Source organism: Amphiprion ocellaris, chromosome 17 (genome assembly GCF_022539595.1).
Source record: "Amphiprion ocellaris isolate individual 3 ecotype Okinawa chromosome 17, ASM2253959v1, whole genome shotgun sequence".
In the NCBI taxonomy this organism is placed as follows: domain Eukaryota; kingdom Metazoa; phylum Chordata; class Actinopteri; family Pomacentridae; genus Amphiprion; species Amphiprion ocellaris.
Window position 1 is genome coordinate 6,371,446 of NC_072782.1, and position 17,049 is coordinate 6,388,494.

Sequence of the window (17,049 nt, forward strand, 5' to 3'; positions counted from 1 at the left end):
TGACGAAACAGCGTTTTCTGTTTCAGCCTCTTCTTTACAGTTCTGCTTTTCACACACGCATACAATAAGCACCGTATATCCACTCAGGAATGTCAGCATATTACGTGTGTGGTATGTTAAGACATGTAGGTCATGACGGTGAGTTTTTTGTTTCCAGCTTGCGGGAAACATGTAAGTTTCATTCTGTAAATACGTCAAGTTCCCAGGCTGACTGTGTGTGAGCGTGTCTTGACCCGTTCTTGTTCTGTTTTGGATTTCTTACAGGTGAGGAGGACAAATCAGGTATTTCAAATAGTGTTGCAGCTGAGTCACCTTCTTCCCCGGCGTTTGGTGACAGCAAAGAGCGGGTATGAACATGCAGCTGTGATGTGGAGAGGCGTGGTGAAGCAGCAGAGGCGGATCACGGGGGATGTTTTCAATGCTGCATCACCAGCTCACCTCAGCTAATGACTGCGTGGGTTGTCCAAACTGCTGTTCCTTTTTTGCCTTTTGTATCTCAGCAGCAGAGGTGCGAGGAACCTTTCTCGGAGATGAATCTATACAGGAGCTTTGGAAACCTCATGGAGGCTTGGTTAAGTGAAGGAAACCCACCGTGTCCTGACTCAGAGTGGAGTGGAAGTAACGCTGAAGACTCTCCCACACCTTCGCCTGAAAACCTGCGCTCAGAATCGGTGGACTCCGGAGTGGAGACGGCCAGCTGTGACATGTCTTCTCCAGCTGCATCCCCTGACAACACAGAGATGGATCTGTTCACGCCTCTGCTCACCCCAGCATCGACATCGCAGTCTCCCATCCTCCTCTCTCCTGCACCTTCCTCATCCTCGTCTTCGTCCCCTCATCTCTGCCTGAGCAGAGCAGAGAAGAACCCCACTGAAGCCTTGCACTCAGAGCAAACCCTGCAGAGGACCGACTCTAGACAGCCGAAAGAAAACCCGAAACCCCTGACAGTGGAGGAGGTGCTCAGTCGACGGCCTCGAGCATCTTTTCTATCCAAACGGCAAGCATCAGAGTTAGTGAGAGGTCAGAGGTCAGGGAGTTTTGGCTCCAGACGGACAGTCAAGCCATCTGTTCCCGTCAGGCAGATGTCAGAGGTGTGCAGAAGACCGCTGTCTGCTCTGAGCTACGACAAGCCCAGATCAGAGGTGAGATTCTCCTTAACCCTCGTGTCGTCCTGCGGGTCAAAATTGACCCGTGTTAAAGTTTGAAAATGTGGGGGGAAAAAATATTCTCACAGTGAAACTTCTGATGTCCATATTTTCAACATTTTTGGGAAATCTTTGAACATTTTTTTGGTGGGAAAAAAAGAAATGTTAAAAATGTTTCTTAAGAACATTCAGCGAATTTTGCTGGATTTTGGTTGATTTTTTTGTGAATGTTCTCAAAAAAACATGAGAAGTTTTACTGATAAATATGTAATCACTTTAGATTATTTTAGAATTGTTTTGGAAGATTTTTACTCATTTTTTGAAAATATTTACAAGAATTTTCTTGCCAATTTTGGGGATTATTTTTATTTTTTTTTTAAATAAAACTTTTAAGGGAAGTTTATAAGGAATTATTGGAATTTTCTTCCTGAAGGTTTTGCAAATTTTTTTGCAGATTTTTTTTTATTTTTTAATTTTTTTAAGACAAGGAAACAATATTTTTTGGTGCCCATAAATGACAACAGGAGGGTTAAGACATGTAGGTCATGACGGTGACTTTTTTGTTTCCAGCTTGTTTGACTGAAAGTTTTGACTTGTCACTTACAAGTCAAAGCTTTCAAACATTTAAATACTGCATCTAATTTTTGTTTGTTCCTCTCTGGGACAGGTTTCAGGTAAATTAGTCACAGCTACATGCACCATCTTGCACAGCACAGTGTTGTAAAGGTTAAAGTAAAGCCTGGCGTTTAACTAGGCCTCTACTTTTACTTTAGTTAAAAGGTTGCAACACCCTTTAACTACTCACTAAGCTGCTTTCAAATTTAAAGTAAGACAGGCATGCCATTACTCATGCAGGATCTCTTTCATGCGGTGGATCAGAAACCAGTCTGCCCAGCTGTCAGGCATGAGAAGAATGGATGGAGACATGTGGGGCAAGTTGAGCAGTCTGTGGGTTTTTGATAAAAATCACAGACAGTGTTATGAACCAGACGGTAGAAAATAATCTGTCTTAGTTTGAGTCTGACCATTGCAGCAGGAGAACATTGCATACATTCCTCTTCACTCTCATCAGTGTAGATATCAGCACAACGAGGTGTTGAAACAACTGGATTAAATGTTCTATTAGAATTTAATTTGTCCAGAATGTTTGTGTCAATTTTTGGGTGTGTCATGTAGATTTCTTTGTAGCCTTTTGGCCACAGTTAAAAGGTTTGTTGAACATACCATAAAGTCATAATCGCCCAATTAAATAGGTCACTTATTTTAATTATGTTTAATTACACTTTGATTATTCAGCCCAACTTCAACCGCTTTGAATGTGAATTGAAATTAGAAACAGTCAAATCTGGATATTCAGACTAAACAGGTTGAGATTTTCATTGTTCATTTCAAAGAAAGAAACACTTAATAAGATCAAAACATAAGGCAGCCTTTGATGTTGTCATCATGCTGTCATATTATGAGGAACTCCCTTATTATATCTAGTCTCAATATAAGTTTGGTGTTAGACTGACTTACGCTAACTAATGTTAGCATGCTACCAAGATAACATGTTGATTTTTCATGTGTAATGTTTACTGTCTTAGTTTAGCTTAGCATGCTAACATGTGGAAATAGCTCTAAACACTGAGGCTAAATCTGATGTAAATTTTGTTAGTTTTTCAGGTATTTAGTTAGAAAGCGAAGTGAAATTTGGTTTCCAATGAAGGCCCCCACATGACAAGTCAGAGGATCACAGTGAAACAAGAAAAACACTCAGAGAACGCAGTACTTTGCCAAGGCTGCTCAGTCGTATCATTTCCAGAGGCTGAAATCTTGAAAAAATTTGTGTCAGAAATCACGACACCATAGAATGTGTCCATTTAATATAGATGTACCCACAAACAAACCACATCGGTGTCGGTACTGTATAAGTGCAGAGCACTAATACAGCAAAAGGAGGTGTAAGGCGCTCCTTCTGTACGTTGGCCTACAGGTCACCCTTGGGCAATGTGTAGCACCTGTTTAGCCTCCCGATCAGGGTTACGTGAAACCGTGACTTGCAGGTGGATGGATGATTTGACAAGCAGATTCAGTTAAAGTGAATATATGGTTGTATAATCGCAACACTGGGCGGAGGAATCCAGAGATCAAAGTACAGGGTTCCAAGTCCAGTATGGACACTGCAGCTGAAGAAGGCAACGGAAGACCACAGTATTTATTCCTAGTACAAAAATGAACTCCAGTCAATGTCGGTTTAAGCTCATTGATGTGAATGGAGCCTTCAGGGAAGAAGCCTCATCCGGTAGGGAACTTCATGTGCCACAGGTGAACCCCGATCGTAATCTAGCAACTGTAGGCAGACTGAAAGCATGGAAGACCCACAGACAAAATGACGTTTTGCATGTGTACTTTATGTACAGATACTGAATCGCGTAACCTAAATATGTAGCGGGCGGCAGGACTTGATGGGACTTGGAAACACCCCCACAATTTAATCGATTGTTCCTTGTATCATTTCCGATGGATAAGTCCCGATAAGTCTGCAGCAGTGGATTTGTAGTAGGATCACAATCATTTTAGCCAAACTAGCAGCCTGACTGAGATTTGTTGCTCTTTGATTGAGGCTGAAACATCTATCGGATGAATTGCCAAGAAATTTTGAAGAAATATACGTGGTTCCCAGATGATGAAATCTAATGTTGCTGGTGATCCATCTTTCCACCACGAGGATGACTTAGTTGGTGAAACATCTCAACAAATTTGCTGTAGTTGTAATAATTTATTGATTATTACTCTGCCAAGGAATGCGGAGGAGTTCTGTGACGATCAGCGTCCGTCTGTCTGTCTGTTAGCAACATTACTCAAAAGTGGACCAATGAATTTGGATGAAATTTTCAGGGAAGGTCAGAAATTAAACAAGGACCTCATATTTTTAACCTTCGTGTCGTCCTGCGGGTCAAAATTTACCCATTTTAAAATGTGAAAATGTGGGAAAAAACATATATTTTCACAGTGAAACTTCTGATGTCCACATTTTCAACATTTTTGGGAAATCTTTGAACATTTTTTTGGTGGGGAAAAAAGAAAAGCTATAAATCAACCAAAATCCAGCGAATTTCGCTGGATTTTGGTTGATTTTTATGTGAATGTTCTTAAAGAAAATATTAGAAGTTTTATTGATATATATGGAATCACTTTAGACATTTTTAGGATTTTTTTGGGAAGATTTTTGCTCATTTTTTGAAAATATTTACAAGAATTGTCTTGCCAAATTTGGTGGATATTTAAAAAAAAATAAAACGTTTAAAGGAAACTTTTAAGGAATTATTGGAATTTTCTTGCTGAAGGTTTTGCAAATTTTCAGAAATTTGGGGCATTTTTTTGCAGAATATTTGGATTTTTTTCAGACAAGGAAACAATATTTTTTGGTGCCTGTAAATGAGGACAACAGGAGGGTTAAGGCAGAACTCCTGTTTCTCAGCTGAGTGAACTTCACCTCATTCACAGAAGAAGAGGACTGCCTAAATTCAGTTGACTAACATAACTTTACTGATCTGTGCAGGAGGGGAAAGAACTGAGTCCCGGCCTCAACTACCTGGAGCAGGTTTGCCAAATGCTAGAAGAAATAGCCAGACAACAGATGCACAGCCGAGCGTTACAGACAGAGATGGATGCTCTGTGTGAGGATCAAGACATGGAGGTGAGTCAGCAGATGACATTTATGTTTGACATCTTTGGAAGCCACCTAAGAATTTGACATAGTTCCTACAGTCCAGAAACGTGACACGGGCTTGTTAAATAGCTGATGACAGGAAGTGTGCTTGCAGCCTGAGGGCTTGTACGAATTAAACCGTGACAACACTGTCCTCATCACCTGATTTCCTTGAAGGTTGCCGACACCTGTCAGACCGACTCTACGGCTGCCAAGGAGGATGCCGCTTCTTGTCAACAACTTGAACACACAGAAAACAGAGAGCAGACTTCCAGCGAACCCCAGAGGAGGAGAGAGTTTCCCTACGGACATTTTCGTCAGAGATCAGCTTCAGACACGACTCTCGCAGCGCTGCATTTAAGTGAGTCGTCTGTCACCTGCTTCTGTCCTGATTTCATTTTGTGGTCATATTTTTGTGCAGGTGTTGTTACATGGGAAAGAGCAGCTCGTATGAAAGGCCATGTTCTGTGTTTGTAAATTGCTGTGTGGGTGCTTGGTGCAGGAAGGTTGAATGCAGACTGCAGAGGGCAGCATCTGAGTGCACATGACCTGCTGGAGGAGGAAGAGGAAGACCATGAAAACCGGGTACAATACGCTCAAATAAACACATAATTTGTACTTAAATAATAAACACAATCAATGTAACAGCTACATAATGCATACATGATGTTCCATGTACTGTGTTATTGTGAGTTTCAAAGATTTTGTTGCCTCTAAATCTAATATTTTTCTGGTCCAAAAATATTTGTATTTTCTCAGGAATCTACCAAGAAGGATACGAGTAAAAGCAACAAGACGTGGAGGTTAAGAATTACATCTTTGAGGAGAGGGCAGTCTCTTGCATCAGATACGAAGGGGTGAGATCTAGTATTTATTACTGTAAGCGCTAATGCCTCCAGTTTTCCACAATGTCTTGTATCCGCTCTGCCTGATGAATTTTTTATCTATAAAGCCAACAGATGCAGTCATCTGAGAAAAACTTGGTCCGACGACACCTCAGCCAGCTGTTCAGGAGGAGAAGGAAAACTCTGCCTGTGTAAAATGGACCACAGAGTCTGTGCCGATGTTTTGGCATTTTGGTTTCACTGGAGGAGGAGAAGCTTTACTTTAGGCACTGAAGCTGCTTTCAAAATGACTTCCTATTGACGCCATGATGCAACAATTTGCCATGCTTCTTTATTGTAAAATGTACACTTGCTTTTTAAAAATTTTATACTGACAAATGGAGTCTTTCTCTGTAAAATTGTGACTGGGAATTAAATGTGTAACTTGTTTCTTTGTCATAATGTGCAGTTCATATCAATATCTACGCTCTAATTGTCAAATAATAGAATGTAAATATACTTTTCTAAAAAAAATGCAGTTTTGCCTTTTTGTTATTCTGCAACAGAAGAGGTACATCCATCATTACAATAAATACAGCTGAGAGAAATTAAACAAAGACACAGACTTTCTAATGGCATTCTGTCTAATGTCAGATCATATTTTTAACCTAGAAGATGCAAATGTATCTTCATAAATGATGCAACTAGTGTTTATTATTTTTAATTACTTATTTAGTCTGTCAAAAGTCAGAAAATAGTGTGCATCAGAGCTTAAGGTCATGTCTGTATATTGTTTTTTAGCATTTCAGGCTACATAATGGAGAAAAGCAGTGGAGTGTGGCATTTTGGAATCTAGATCCACTCATTATTTGATTTTTATTTTTTTTTTTTGCTGTCTAAATAACTGAACTTATTGTTTTTAAAATCAGTCACTGATGTTTAACTCAGTCAGTGCACCAGCGAACTATTTCATACTTTAAGATGAATGAAGTGATTTTAATTAATTAAAATAAGTGTCCTGTATAAAATGATATAAAATTTTGAGGCATCAAAACCAACTTTTAAGTTTCATTTCAACTGCAAAAAAATGGCACTATACAAAGTCAGAAATAGCACTCATTATTGAGTATTTTTTGCATTTTTACCCTAAAACTTCCCTTTAATCAATGAAAAGTCATTTTAAAACCTCACTAATGTCCATTTTAAGACTGGCTTTTCGAATTACATATTGCAGGAAGCACAACAATGAGACGGACAGATTCTGCAGGCGTGATCACTCAGACTTCTGACAGGTAACAAGTGCAGGCCACACAGAGGTACTTTCGCATTTATTTAATCTTTATTCACCTAGTTTGGGGGGGAGCGGATAGACCTCCCCTGGCATTCCCATGTAAAGAGATGTCAATGACAAACACGTCCAACCAAACGAGAGAAGGTGAATAGGATTCCAGTCCATACATAAAATACATTTATTTACTATTTATTGAACCACCAGCATCCATTAGTCCCACACAGCATCAGTCTGTGCTATTAAATATATAGAGATAACATCTATGGAGGATTTTATTTACTGCATGTGAGAGAGAGAGAGGGGGTTGGCAGAGAGGGTAGAGCTTATAGTATGTAAAGAGTGGTGGTGGAGGTGGTGGTGGGGAGCAGCGTGGAGTCATGCCTGCAGTGGCCCCCTTGTCTACATGATGCCACAGGAGGACAAGGGGTTGGCGATCTGGCAGGTGCAGGCTGACTGGCAGTATTGACGCACAGTCTGGTAGCAGCTGCGGTCGGCGTCCCCCCCCCACTGCACGGGCCCGTTGGGGTCGGAGGGCAAGCGGCTCAGGATGCTGGTGTTGATGGCCAGAGCAGCCAGGCCATAGTCAGTGAACAGCACCGTCTCGCGCCGGCACGTGGGGCAGGAGATGAACTTGTACTTGGGACAGGACTCGTAGAGGATCTGCAGGCATTCCTCGCACACCGAGTGCAGGCAGGAGAGGATGCGCGGACGCTTCCCGGCGAAGTTGTAGGTGTGGCCGCAGGTGGGGCAGTCCAGGGGCTCGCAGGGCATGACGGGCCCCGAGGAGGAGGAGGAGGACGTGGACGAGGAGGTGGAGGAGGAGCGCAGCACGTACTGGTTGACTATGACGTCCTCCATCTTGTAGTGGAACTGGTGGTAGCAGATTTCGTTGGCACTGGTTTTGCGCTGCGCCAGGAAGCTCTGCTCCCTGCGAGTCATCGGGGCCGGCGGAGACACCATGGGCCTGGGGGAGCCGGATATGTCCAGCGTCAGGTCGCTGCAGGCCTGGTTGACGATGATCTCGCCCTCGCCTCCGCCGTCCCACGCCACTCTGGGGGGCGGGGCATAGCGCGGCTGGGTGACGGGCACAGGGCACTCTCTGGGGAACTTCTCCGACTGGATGATCTTGACGGTGTCCATGGGGATGGTGACGGGCTGACGCCTGAGGCAGGACATTCGCACGTTTTTGGAGGTGGAAGAGAGAGGGGCTGTGGCTCTAATCAGACACCCCTGCCTGGTTCTGCACAAGGGGAAAAAGATTGGACTCTTTCTCTAAAGTCAGCCATTGGAGGGAACATGGGGACGGATGGTTGCCTCCATGTTTCCCTCAAGAGATCCCCCCCTGGTGGGCGCTGTTGTCAGCCTGAGTCTTTATGAGGACGAGACAGATAGAGGAGCTCAGCCAGAGCACTGCAAACTGAAGCTAATGTGAACAGATGGTTTAACAGTCCAGCTTACACTTTCCGACCAGTGTTGACTACTTGAAGGTAGTTTTTTGTTGTTTAACCCAGTTATGCTGATGTTTCCTGTGCTGTCTTTGATGGCTACCTGCTGAAATGTATATTCATATAAGAAGACCGTTACTTTAGCACAAAGATATAATATAAATAATCTCAAATGCACGCAAATGCTCACATATATACATACAGTACAGGTTGGTGGATTTCTGCATTCACAGAGTGGTTTGGGGGTTGATTACAGGCAGTTCAGAAAAGGTCCAGGAGGTATTGTCTGAAACTATATCCTGTGGCCTGTTAAGGGAAACTCTTCCCTTGTCAAATGAGACTTTAAATGTGTTTCTCGCTCAAGCTTAACTTCCTGTTTTTGGCTGCGGGTGTGTTACACATTGACTTGAGTGCGTGAGAAAGAAAGAGTAAGCTTCAGTCTTTCTCTCTGCTCTTGGTCCGGTGTGGTCAGGTGACCCTGTGAGACCCTGTCAGTGGCTTGTTGATAAGAAGGAGGGAGGAGGTCCTTTTATAATGCTCCAGGAATGACTCCTTCAAACTCCAAGGCTCCTGAATTCCTCAGAGGTGGGAGTGAAGGGGTTTGTATTTGGACTTTCAGACAGTCCTCCCAAACCGAGCAGAGAGAGTGATAACAGTTAGGACGCCTCTGTGCTTGTCTCCCTTTTCCTCAGATCCATAACGTGTTTCCTTTGGTCCATCTACCTGTAAAAACAGAAACGAGATACAAAAAAAAAGGGTTTTAGTATTATTTTTTAGAACAGTACAAGTGTAGTGTTTATTATGTTTCTCGGATGTGTGGCATTAGTTTGACTCTGTTATATTTCTGTGTATGATTGACTGATAGTCACTCAGTCTGTCCTATTTCTTTTCCCATCTTGGCATTGGCTCAGGTGTGTCTCTTCAAAGAATGAGAAAATTATTATGTTGCCACTCGCTCGAGGGCACAGTACACAGAGCACGCCTTTCCTTTCACTGAACACAATCAACAAACGTGAACACCAAGTTCATATGTAGTGTCTTCTAGTCGTACGAGTTACAAACACAGCACACCCAATGCTCATCCTGAGGCGGGACAAAATTACTTTCATGTTTACTGATCATTCATCTGTCCCTCTCAACCCGCCGACCAGCAGCAGATGGGTCCCCCACATAAAGAGCTGGGTTCTGCTCAAGGTTTCTTCCCATTAAAAAGGAGTTTTTTCTTGCCACTGTCGCCTTAGGGCTGCTCTGGGGGTTCAGGCATATGGGTTCTTGAGACAATTTGACCTGTAATTGGCGCTATATAAATAAAATTGAATTGATTGATGATGTTCTTGTTTAATTTGAAACTGAATTTGTGAGTTTTCTGCCAGTTATGTATTTAAGTAACTATTTTTGTTAGATACACCTGTTTAGTGCAGTTCAGTTCCACTGTTCTTCCACAAAAATTTTATGATGCCTTTAAGGGTAAAGCTTTTACTGGTGCCATCAAATGATTCAGCACTGAGGTCATATTTAATGGTGTTGTACAATTACATTATGTTGGAACGTTTCTAATATCCTGCCTTCATCATGTACATAAATAAGATGATCTAGTCTCCTAAAGCTATGACCCCAGTAAAAAAATATACAATTTAATTCGCACATTTAAAAAAGTTACAAGAAACATTATAAGTTTTGTAAAGATCAATGTAATAGCAGAGCTGTATTAGATTGTGCAGATGTTTTACAGTCTTTCTTTACATATTTGGGGTTTATCATTCTGTAGATGCACATATTGTAATTGCAAATTTGTTTCATTCGTTGTTGTAAAGATTGATAGTAATGCCCTCTGTTCTGGTGCACAGAAACATAAGAATATATAGTTCAAGCGAAGCCAGGAATGTAGAAACACTACGGTTATGTGCATCATCAGAGGAGGTAAATTACATTTTGAGCGTCTTAGAACCTTTAAATGTGTAACAATTTACTGTGCTGTGACCTGGCTGCATTAAACACAGGAAATGCAACATCGCAGCTTGCCACACCGTGTGGTCAGAGCAGGTGATTGTGACACAGATGCGTTACGGCTCCCGTCATTCCTCCTACTTCCTGACGACGCTCAGTCATCCTGCGTCGGTTCCACCGTATCGTTGCGTGGGAACGATCTGCATGGAGGGTTTGTGTCATACTGCGTGTGTGGGCCCATGAAAAAGAACAAGTGTATGGATGGATGATTTTAGCCCGACCAAAACAATAGATGCCAAACAGCAGAAGAGGGAGGATGACACATCGTTCATTCTGTGCGAGGCTGTCAACACTGATGATTCATTATACGAGGGAAAAAACTGAACAGAGGAGGTGACCTACATGCGAGGAAGAAAGAGAAAGAGAGAGAGAGAGCACAGCACAGCACAGGTCCCGGGTTCTATTTATGGTTTGTTTATCTGAGCACTTCTCTGTGGTTTCCTGCCCCCAACCTTTGCTGAAGATTCACACTGACTGAGAAAGATGCACCCAACAGGCGGAAGCGCTTTAGCCCATTACGTTCACGTGATGCGCTGAGCCATATCGGGCAAACGCGCAGACGTTTGTTTCTCCCATTTATCCTTTTCTCTGTTAATCTGTTGACACTCAGACACCAGAGCTGGGAGCCAAAATCCCTCACAATCACACCAATCTCTCACACAATCCCGCCAAATGTGTCCATCCAGCTCTGCAGTGCTGCAACACTTCTCCCGAAATAGCCTCTGTTCCTTTCTCATGCGCACACAGCATCCATTCATGCACATTTCATAAGGCTGGAGGTTAGCACTCAAGAAACAAAAGGACATTATTTTCACCCAAATGCCTTGATTTTAGTGCATATAGAAGCTAAACTTACTGCTTCTGGAGATCTGGGACTGACTGATTATCAGCCTGGCAGTTCGTATCAGATATTCAACATTTTCTGATTATCATCATCATGTAATTATTTAAAGATTCATACTAAAATAAATACATTTACTTTAGCTTTGACGCAGCCACCTCTTTCTGTCTGCACTGTGTGAATGTTTACACGTCATGAACAAAAGCCAAACAACACTGATGGATCAATGTTGAAAAGTTCTTTTTTAATAAAACATACACTACCAGTCAAAAGTCTGGACACACCTTCTCATTCAATGCTTTTTATTTATTTGTATTATTTTCTACATTGTAAATTAATACTGAAGTTTAACACTTTTTTGTTTACAACATACCTCCATATGTATTCTTTTATAATTTTGATCTACAATGTACAAAATAATTCAATAAAAACCATTAAATGAGAAGGTGTGTCCAAACTTTTGACTGGCAGTGTATGTAAAAACATAAAAAAGTAAAGGCATATCAGGGAGGTTTTGTGTTGGAGTTGGAGAATTCTACATTTTCACACCAAGATTTTCATTTTAACTGCAAATATATGTCAGTGATGATCAGTAATTGGTCTTCTTGATTACTAATAATCAGCATGAGCCCTGAAAACAATATATTGGTCGACCATTTTTCTGAGAAATGAATCATGAATCTTTTTATATATATATATATATATATATATATATATATATATATATATATATATATATATATATATATATATATATATATATATATATATATATATATATATAAATAAAATCACCTGGCAAATACAGACAACACTAACTTGGAAAGTTAAAATGATCTACTTTTGCATCATGATTCCAATGCCTTGTTATATGGCTAAATTAATATCAGAATACTAATTTGTATGTTATTATTTAAAGGGAGTTTATTTCTGTTTTGTGATAGTTTTGTAAAACACAGTATGACAGTATAGTCCTAATTATTGCTAAATACTAAACCTATCTGTGATACAGAGTCTTGTCAGTTTATTAGTCTTGTTTACGTATCGTTTTTAATCAGAAAATTACCAATTTAAGCTACATTTTGTCTATTTTGTACTGTTCTAAGTAGTTGCATTTTAGCAAATTTTGCTAGGCTTAAGGCCTGCATTTTTAATTAATTGAAAACACTGTAAGAAGATAGTTTTGAATTAGTGCTGGAGCCAATAACGATACAGATATATCTGTATTTCTGTACATATGGACCAATTAAATGAAGGCAAGAAATGCAAGGATGTTTTTGAGGTGATTTAGAAACTTTGTGTGAAAAGGAATCTAAGAAACATACTTTTGTGTATATGAACATTTGATCATTCCTACATACATCGATGTTGTTTTCTATAAACTCTAAAACATCCAGTATCAGTTGGGCCCAAAAAATGATCTGACAGATCTTGTGTGTCTAGACTCCTTCAGAGGATGTAAACAGCTTGTAAAAAGGACTCCTTCTGATAATGGCAAAGGTCGAGTTGATAAAGCATCTAGGCTGCACGAGGATCCTTTGAGCCTGGGGGAGATGAAGCAGCTAAAATTACCCTCTAATTTGGTGACAGCGCTATGAAAAGGGCTGATAAGTGATGCGGGCTGCCTGCTGATGGGCCAGCTTTGGCGCAGCCTCCGCCTAACCGACGGAGCCCTCTCTCCGCTTATGTAAGGAGCTCATCTTCCACCCAGCCACCATATTAACACAGTGTAAACTGCTGCAGCTCCCCACAGTCTTCACATTGCTTGTGTGTGTGTGTGTGTGTGTGTGTGTGAGAAGCTCTGGATGCTTTTCCTGTAGAGGAATTATTACACTAATGAAATCATGGCAGGCATTTGACCTCATCATCGCAAGCAAGAGGAAGAAGAGGAGCGCTGACCACAGAGATGTCAGAAGAGTCTGCCTCAGCAGCGAATTCTTCATAGCATTAAACACACACAGAGCTGCATTCACATTTTAGACATACACACACACACACACACACACACACACACATACACACACACACACACATACACACACACACGCACACACACACATCCTCCAACATTCTCACCCTCCGACGACTCCCTATCACGTACAGGGCAACACCCTTTACATTCCTGTGGACTCACAAACAAACTGATAACGGGCCGGTAGGAGCCACTAGGAGGAGTATTTTTAAATGCTAGATTACCTGATTAAACTGACACAGACAAAACCTGAAAAGAGAGAAAGCACATGCCGATCCGCGCACCTTTGCAGAACATTCCTGTCATATCACACTCTGCTCATACTCTGTTCCTCGGTGGATTTCACACTGGTCCTCGCGAACGCTGTGGATTGATTCCACCTGTGCAGATCGGAGTGCAGGGGAAGGGCACCATGTTCTGAATGAGTCATAGAGACGCATCCGTCTGTCTGACTGTCTGTCTGTCTGTCTGTCTGTCTCACCCTCTCGCTCTCTGCCCATCTATCTATCCGTACGTTGGCCTGGACAGAACACAAGGTCCGGGTCTTTGTGCCCCGGCGCCACATACCAGCAGCATGTCAGGTATGCCAGCTATGTTGAGATTTGCATCCACATTCGTAGCTCGGCTGGTAAAAACACATCGACACGTCTGTGCCAGGACCTGTGCTGAATATTATGTTGTATTTTCATTACGTAACATGTTGTGACCTTAGCGGGATCTGAGGGCAAATCCCCCAGATTTACTGTATGTTTACTGGTTGCAGCTTTTCTCTGCAGATAACGCAGTTTGCAGAGACTAAATGAAAATAATGTCAAAGCAGGAGGCTTTATTATGTTGTAGATGTTGCAGTTTGGAGAGAAAATCAAGCGTGGCATTGCATAAATGTGTGTTTTTATGCTCCAGGTGTTTAATTTTTATTTGTTACAGCCATGATATGCAAAACTTTAAATGCTCAGGCCTTAATTTTGTGTAGTTTTTTTAAACTTCTTGTATCCTTTTCATACTAGATTATAGAATTTTTTCACACAAACATGATTTTTTCTCATAAAATAGGTTGCTGTAATTTAAATGCCAGTATGTAAATACATGTAGATAGTATTCCCAGGATTTTAATCCACATATGATGCTTGCATCCATCCATCTGTCATAATTACAGCGAAGTGCATAAGTGCAGTCGGATGTTTGTGTTTTTGCTTGGGCAGAAAGTGCTCAGTGTGTGTGTGTGGTGAGGTGTTGTTTTTAATAATTCAGCCCTGCTGTCATTCACGGCAGACATCGGCCATTTTGCCTCGCAATTCATTACAGCCAAGTGCTCTTTGTTCTCGTGTATGTAGCTCCCACAGCAACATGGCAGAGCTGCACACGGGCAGAAAAACAAAAAGCAATAATCGCTCCACCTGACACAGACCTCATGGAAGATTCATGAAGCAAAAAAGCTCTGCAAGTGTCCACCTCTTCAATAGCAACCGGATTGATTAAGGCGATGGATTTTGCTCTTAAAGACTCTGCCTCTGCATTGGTTGAAGGTGGACAGCAGGGATGATGCACGACAGCGACTCGTATATGAGATAGAATTGAGGTGGCCAAAATATTTGGACAGTGTGAGATGGAGTCAGTGTGCTGCTTCGCCAGTGGGAGGGGTGCGTTCGGGAGCAGCAGTTATGCAATCGCAGCATGGAGCCCTCTCACTGCAGCGCCAATGTATGGCCAATATGGAGATGCTTTAGTGTTTGCTGACAGCTACAGAACAGGCCGTTCCTGCCCCGTCCTTTCTACCCCCTGCACTCCCTCCTCCACCTGTCTGTCTGTCTGTCTGTCTGTCTGTCTGTCTGTGTGTGTGTGCAGAGGTCTGTCAAATGTCACAACCGCTGGAGACAGGAAACCCTCAAGATAGCATCTGCTCTCTATTCACAGTTTCCAACCACTGTTTATGGTCTGCGTAGATAAGCAGGTGTGCAGGTGTGTGTCTCTGTGGGTGTACATGTGTCTCCATTCATGCATCTGTGTGTGTATATGTCTGCAAAATGGACGTCCATGATGCAACCGCCATGCAAATCCCAGCTTAACGTAACAAAGCCACCTCTGCCTATGTCATCCACGCACAAAGAGACACAGAAAGAAAAGAGCATCAATGTAGATGAGCCACACCTCACAGACCTGAAACGTTCATGATCTGAAGATTTGAAGACACAGAAAAGCCTCAGCATCGTCACCACATAACAGACGAAAAGCCTCGTCTCATTCTCACCTGTCTGTCACTCGTCTTGTTCTCGCCCTTTCTCGCCTTCCTCGCTCTCGGTCCAGCTTTTTTTGCTGAGATGTCTCTGTGAAGATCAACCAAGCTGCTTTGTCCAGAGGGAGGATGCTCTCTCCTGTCCTGTTTGCTTCTACAAGGATGAACAATGAGCAGCAGCGAGGGGAGGAAGAGATGGAGGAGATGTAAGATGGAGGAAGCACATCATGTCTCGGGCTGCTTTCATCGACCTCCGCATCCCTCGTCTCCTCTCTGGTACCTTTGTCCTTCACTCTGCCAACCCTCCTTCTCCTCCGAGCTGTGACTGACCCTCTGGTATCTCTCTCTCCATCCCCTGTTTTCCTCTTCTTTCAGGTTTCACAGCTTCTTCTCTGCTGAGCTTCTGCGCTGACTCCCAGTTCTCTCTTTCTGCTGGTCTTCAGGTAAAACCTCTCTCCTCCTTCTGCTCCTGTTATCTCTCCTCTTGCCTCAGCTGCTGTTCATTACTGCTCTTTCTCCTCGTCCGTCTGCTCCAGTCAGTGCATCTCTCAGTCACACATGCGCAGTGTTTTCACACATACATGCACACACACTCACTCACACACACTCTTCCTCTCTCTGTGTCTCTGTGCTTCTGGCTGCCTCCTTATGCATGTGGTTGATTTTTCCTGCCCACCCCCTCCTATCTCTCTCTCTCTCTCTCTCTCTCCCACTCACAATCAGCCTCTCTCGCCCTCTCGTTCGCTCTCTCTCGCTGCAGCACACACTGCAGTGCCTCTGCAGGCAGGATCACGTTTTCCCGTTGCCAGAGAAAATATTTCAGCCAATGAGGAACGTTTAACAATGCTCCCCCACCACCACCACCACCACCACCGCCTTCCCCTGTCTAAACACACATATGCACATTTACCCACAGCCTTCTGAGATATGAAAGCAACACAAGCTATCAGTCAGGCTTTATATGCACAGGCTCAAACATATGGTACCAGCCAGGCGCACAGGAAACACAGGAAGCCGGTGTAAACAGAGCCAACGTACAGAGTGCAGCACATCAGACGTGAACATAAATTCACTCACAAATTAAGTTTGTGTCAAGCTGCTGACTGGAAGCTTCATCAAAGACCACATGTGACTCATGTTTGCAGAAAATGGGTTCCTTTGAGAGGAGCCTTAGTAAAGCAAAACTGCAGCAGAGAGGTGCCATTTGTATTAAATCCTCATTAAGACATTTGAAAAAAATAAAGACTGCTGAGCATCAATAGAGTCACAACATCCTAATCTTCCACCACATGCAGTGATGTTGCATAACGAAGATTTTTAATAAGTTTTGTATCTGCTCAGGCTTTCATGCTGACCAATAAATAATCCTCAGATCAAAGAGGAAAAAAACATGATGTGAATTTTAAATCAATGTAAGAGGGATATCCTTACATAATGTGGCCATCAAATGCAAAATGTAATGAGGACAACAGCAAACTCTGTACACCAAATAGATCTTGTTTGGAGGAGTTTGTTTCAGGAAACCACAGTACACAACAATTTACACAACATTGCTGCAACACGGGTTGCTCAGACTTTAGTATCTTCCTTGCTTTTG

The 17,049-nt window shown here is 42.4% G+C and overlaps 2 protein-coding genes across 2 annotated transcripts; one reads left to right on the forward strand and one right to left on the reverse strand.

Moving 5' to 3' along the window:
- The first annotated feature begins 312 nt into the window (after window positions 1–312).
- Window positions 313–6,125, forward strand: si:dkey-106l3.7 (uncharacterized). Its single transcript, XM_055019389.1, has 6 exons — window positions 313–1,142; window positions 4,690–4,827; window positions 5,017–5,200; window positions 5,342–5,424; window positions 5,599–5,696; window positions 5,792–6,125. The coding sequence occupies exons 1-6, from the start codon at window positions 447–449 to the stop codon at window positions 5,877–5,879; spliced, it is 1,287 nt and encodes a 428-aa protein (XP_054875364.1). The 5' UTR covers window positions 313–446; the 3' UTR covers window positions 5,880–6,125.
- An 855-nt stretch (window positions 6,126–6,980) lies between these two features.
- rnf208 (ring finger protein 208) lies at window positions 6,981–16,098 on the reverse strand. The gene is made up of 2 exons (XM_023292874.3): window positions 15,468–16,098; window positions 6,981–9,122 (listed from the first exon to the last, which is right to left on the reverse strand). The coding sequence occupies exon 2, from the start codon at window positions 8,128–8,130 to the stop codon at window positions 7,354–7,356; it is 777 nt and encodes a 258-aa protein (XP_023148642.1). The 5' UTR covers window positions 8,131–9,122; window positions 15,468–16,098; the 3' UTR covers window positions 6,981–7,353.
- Between the last annotated feature and the right edge of the window lie 951 nt (window positions 16,099–17,049).

Coding starts and splice junctions, on each gene's coding strand:
- si:dkey-106l3.7 (XM_055019389.1), top strand. CDS start 447: ATGACTGCGTGGGTTGTCCAAACTGCTGTTCCTTTTTTGCCTTTTGTA. Junction 1,143..4,689: donor ACGACAAGCCCAGATCAGAG/GTGAGATTCTCC, acceptor TGATCTGTGCAG/GAGGGGAAAGAACTGAGTCC. Junction 5,697..5,791: donor CTTGCATCAGATACGAAGGG/GTGAGATCTAGT, acceptor TTATCTATAAAG/CCAACAGATGCAGTCATCTG.
- rnf208 (XM_023292874.3), bottom strand. CDS start 8,130: ATGTCCTGCCTCAGGCGTCAGCCCGTCACCATCCCCATGGACACCGTC.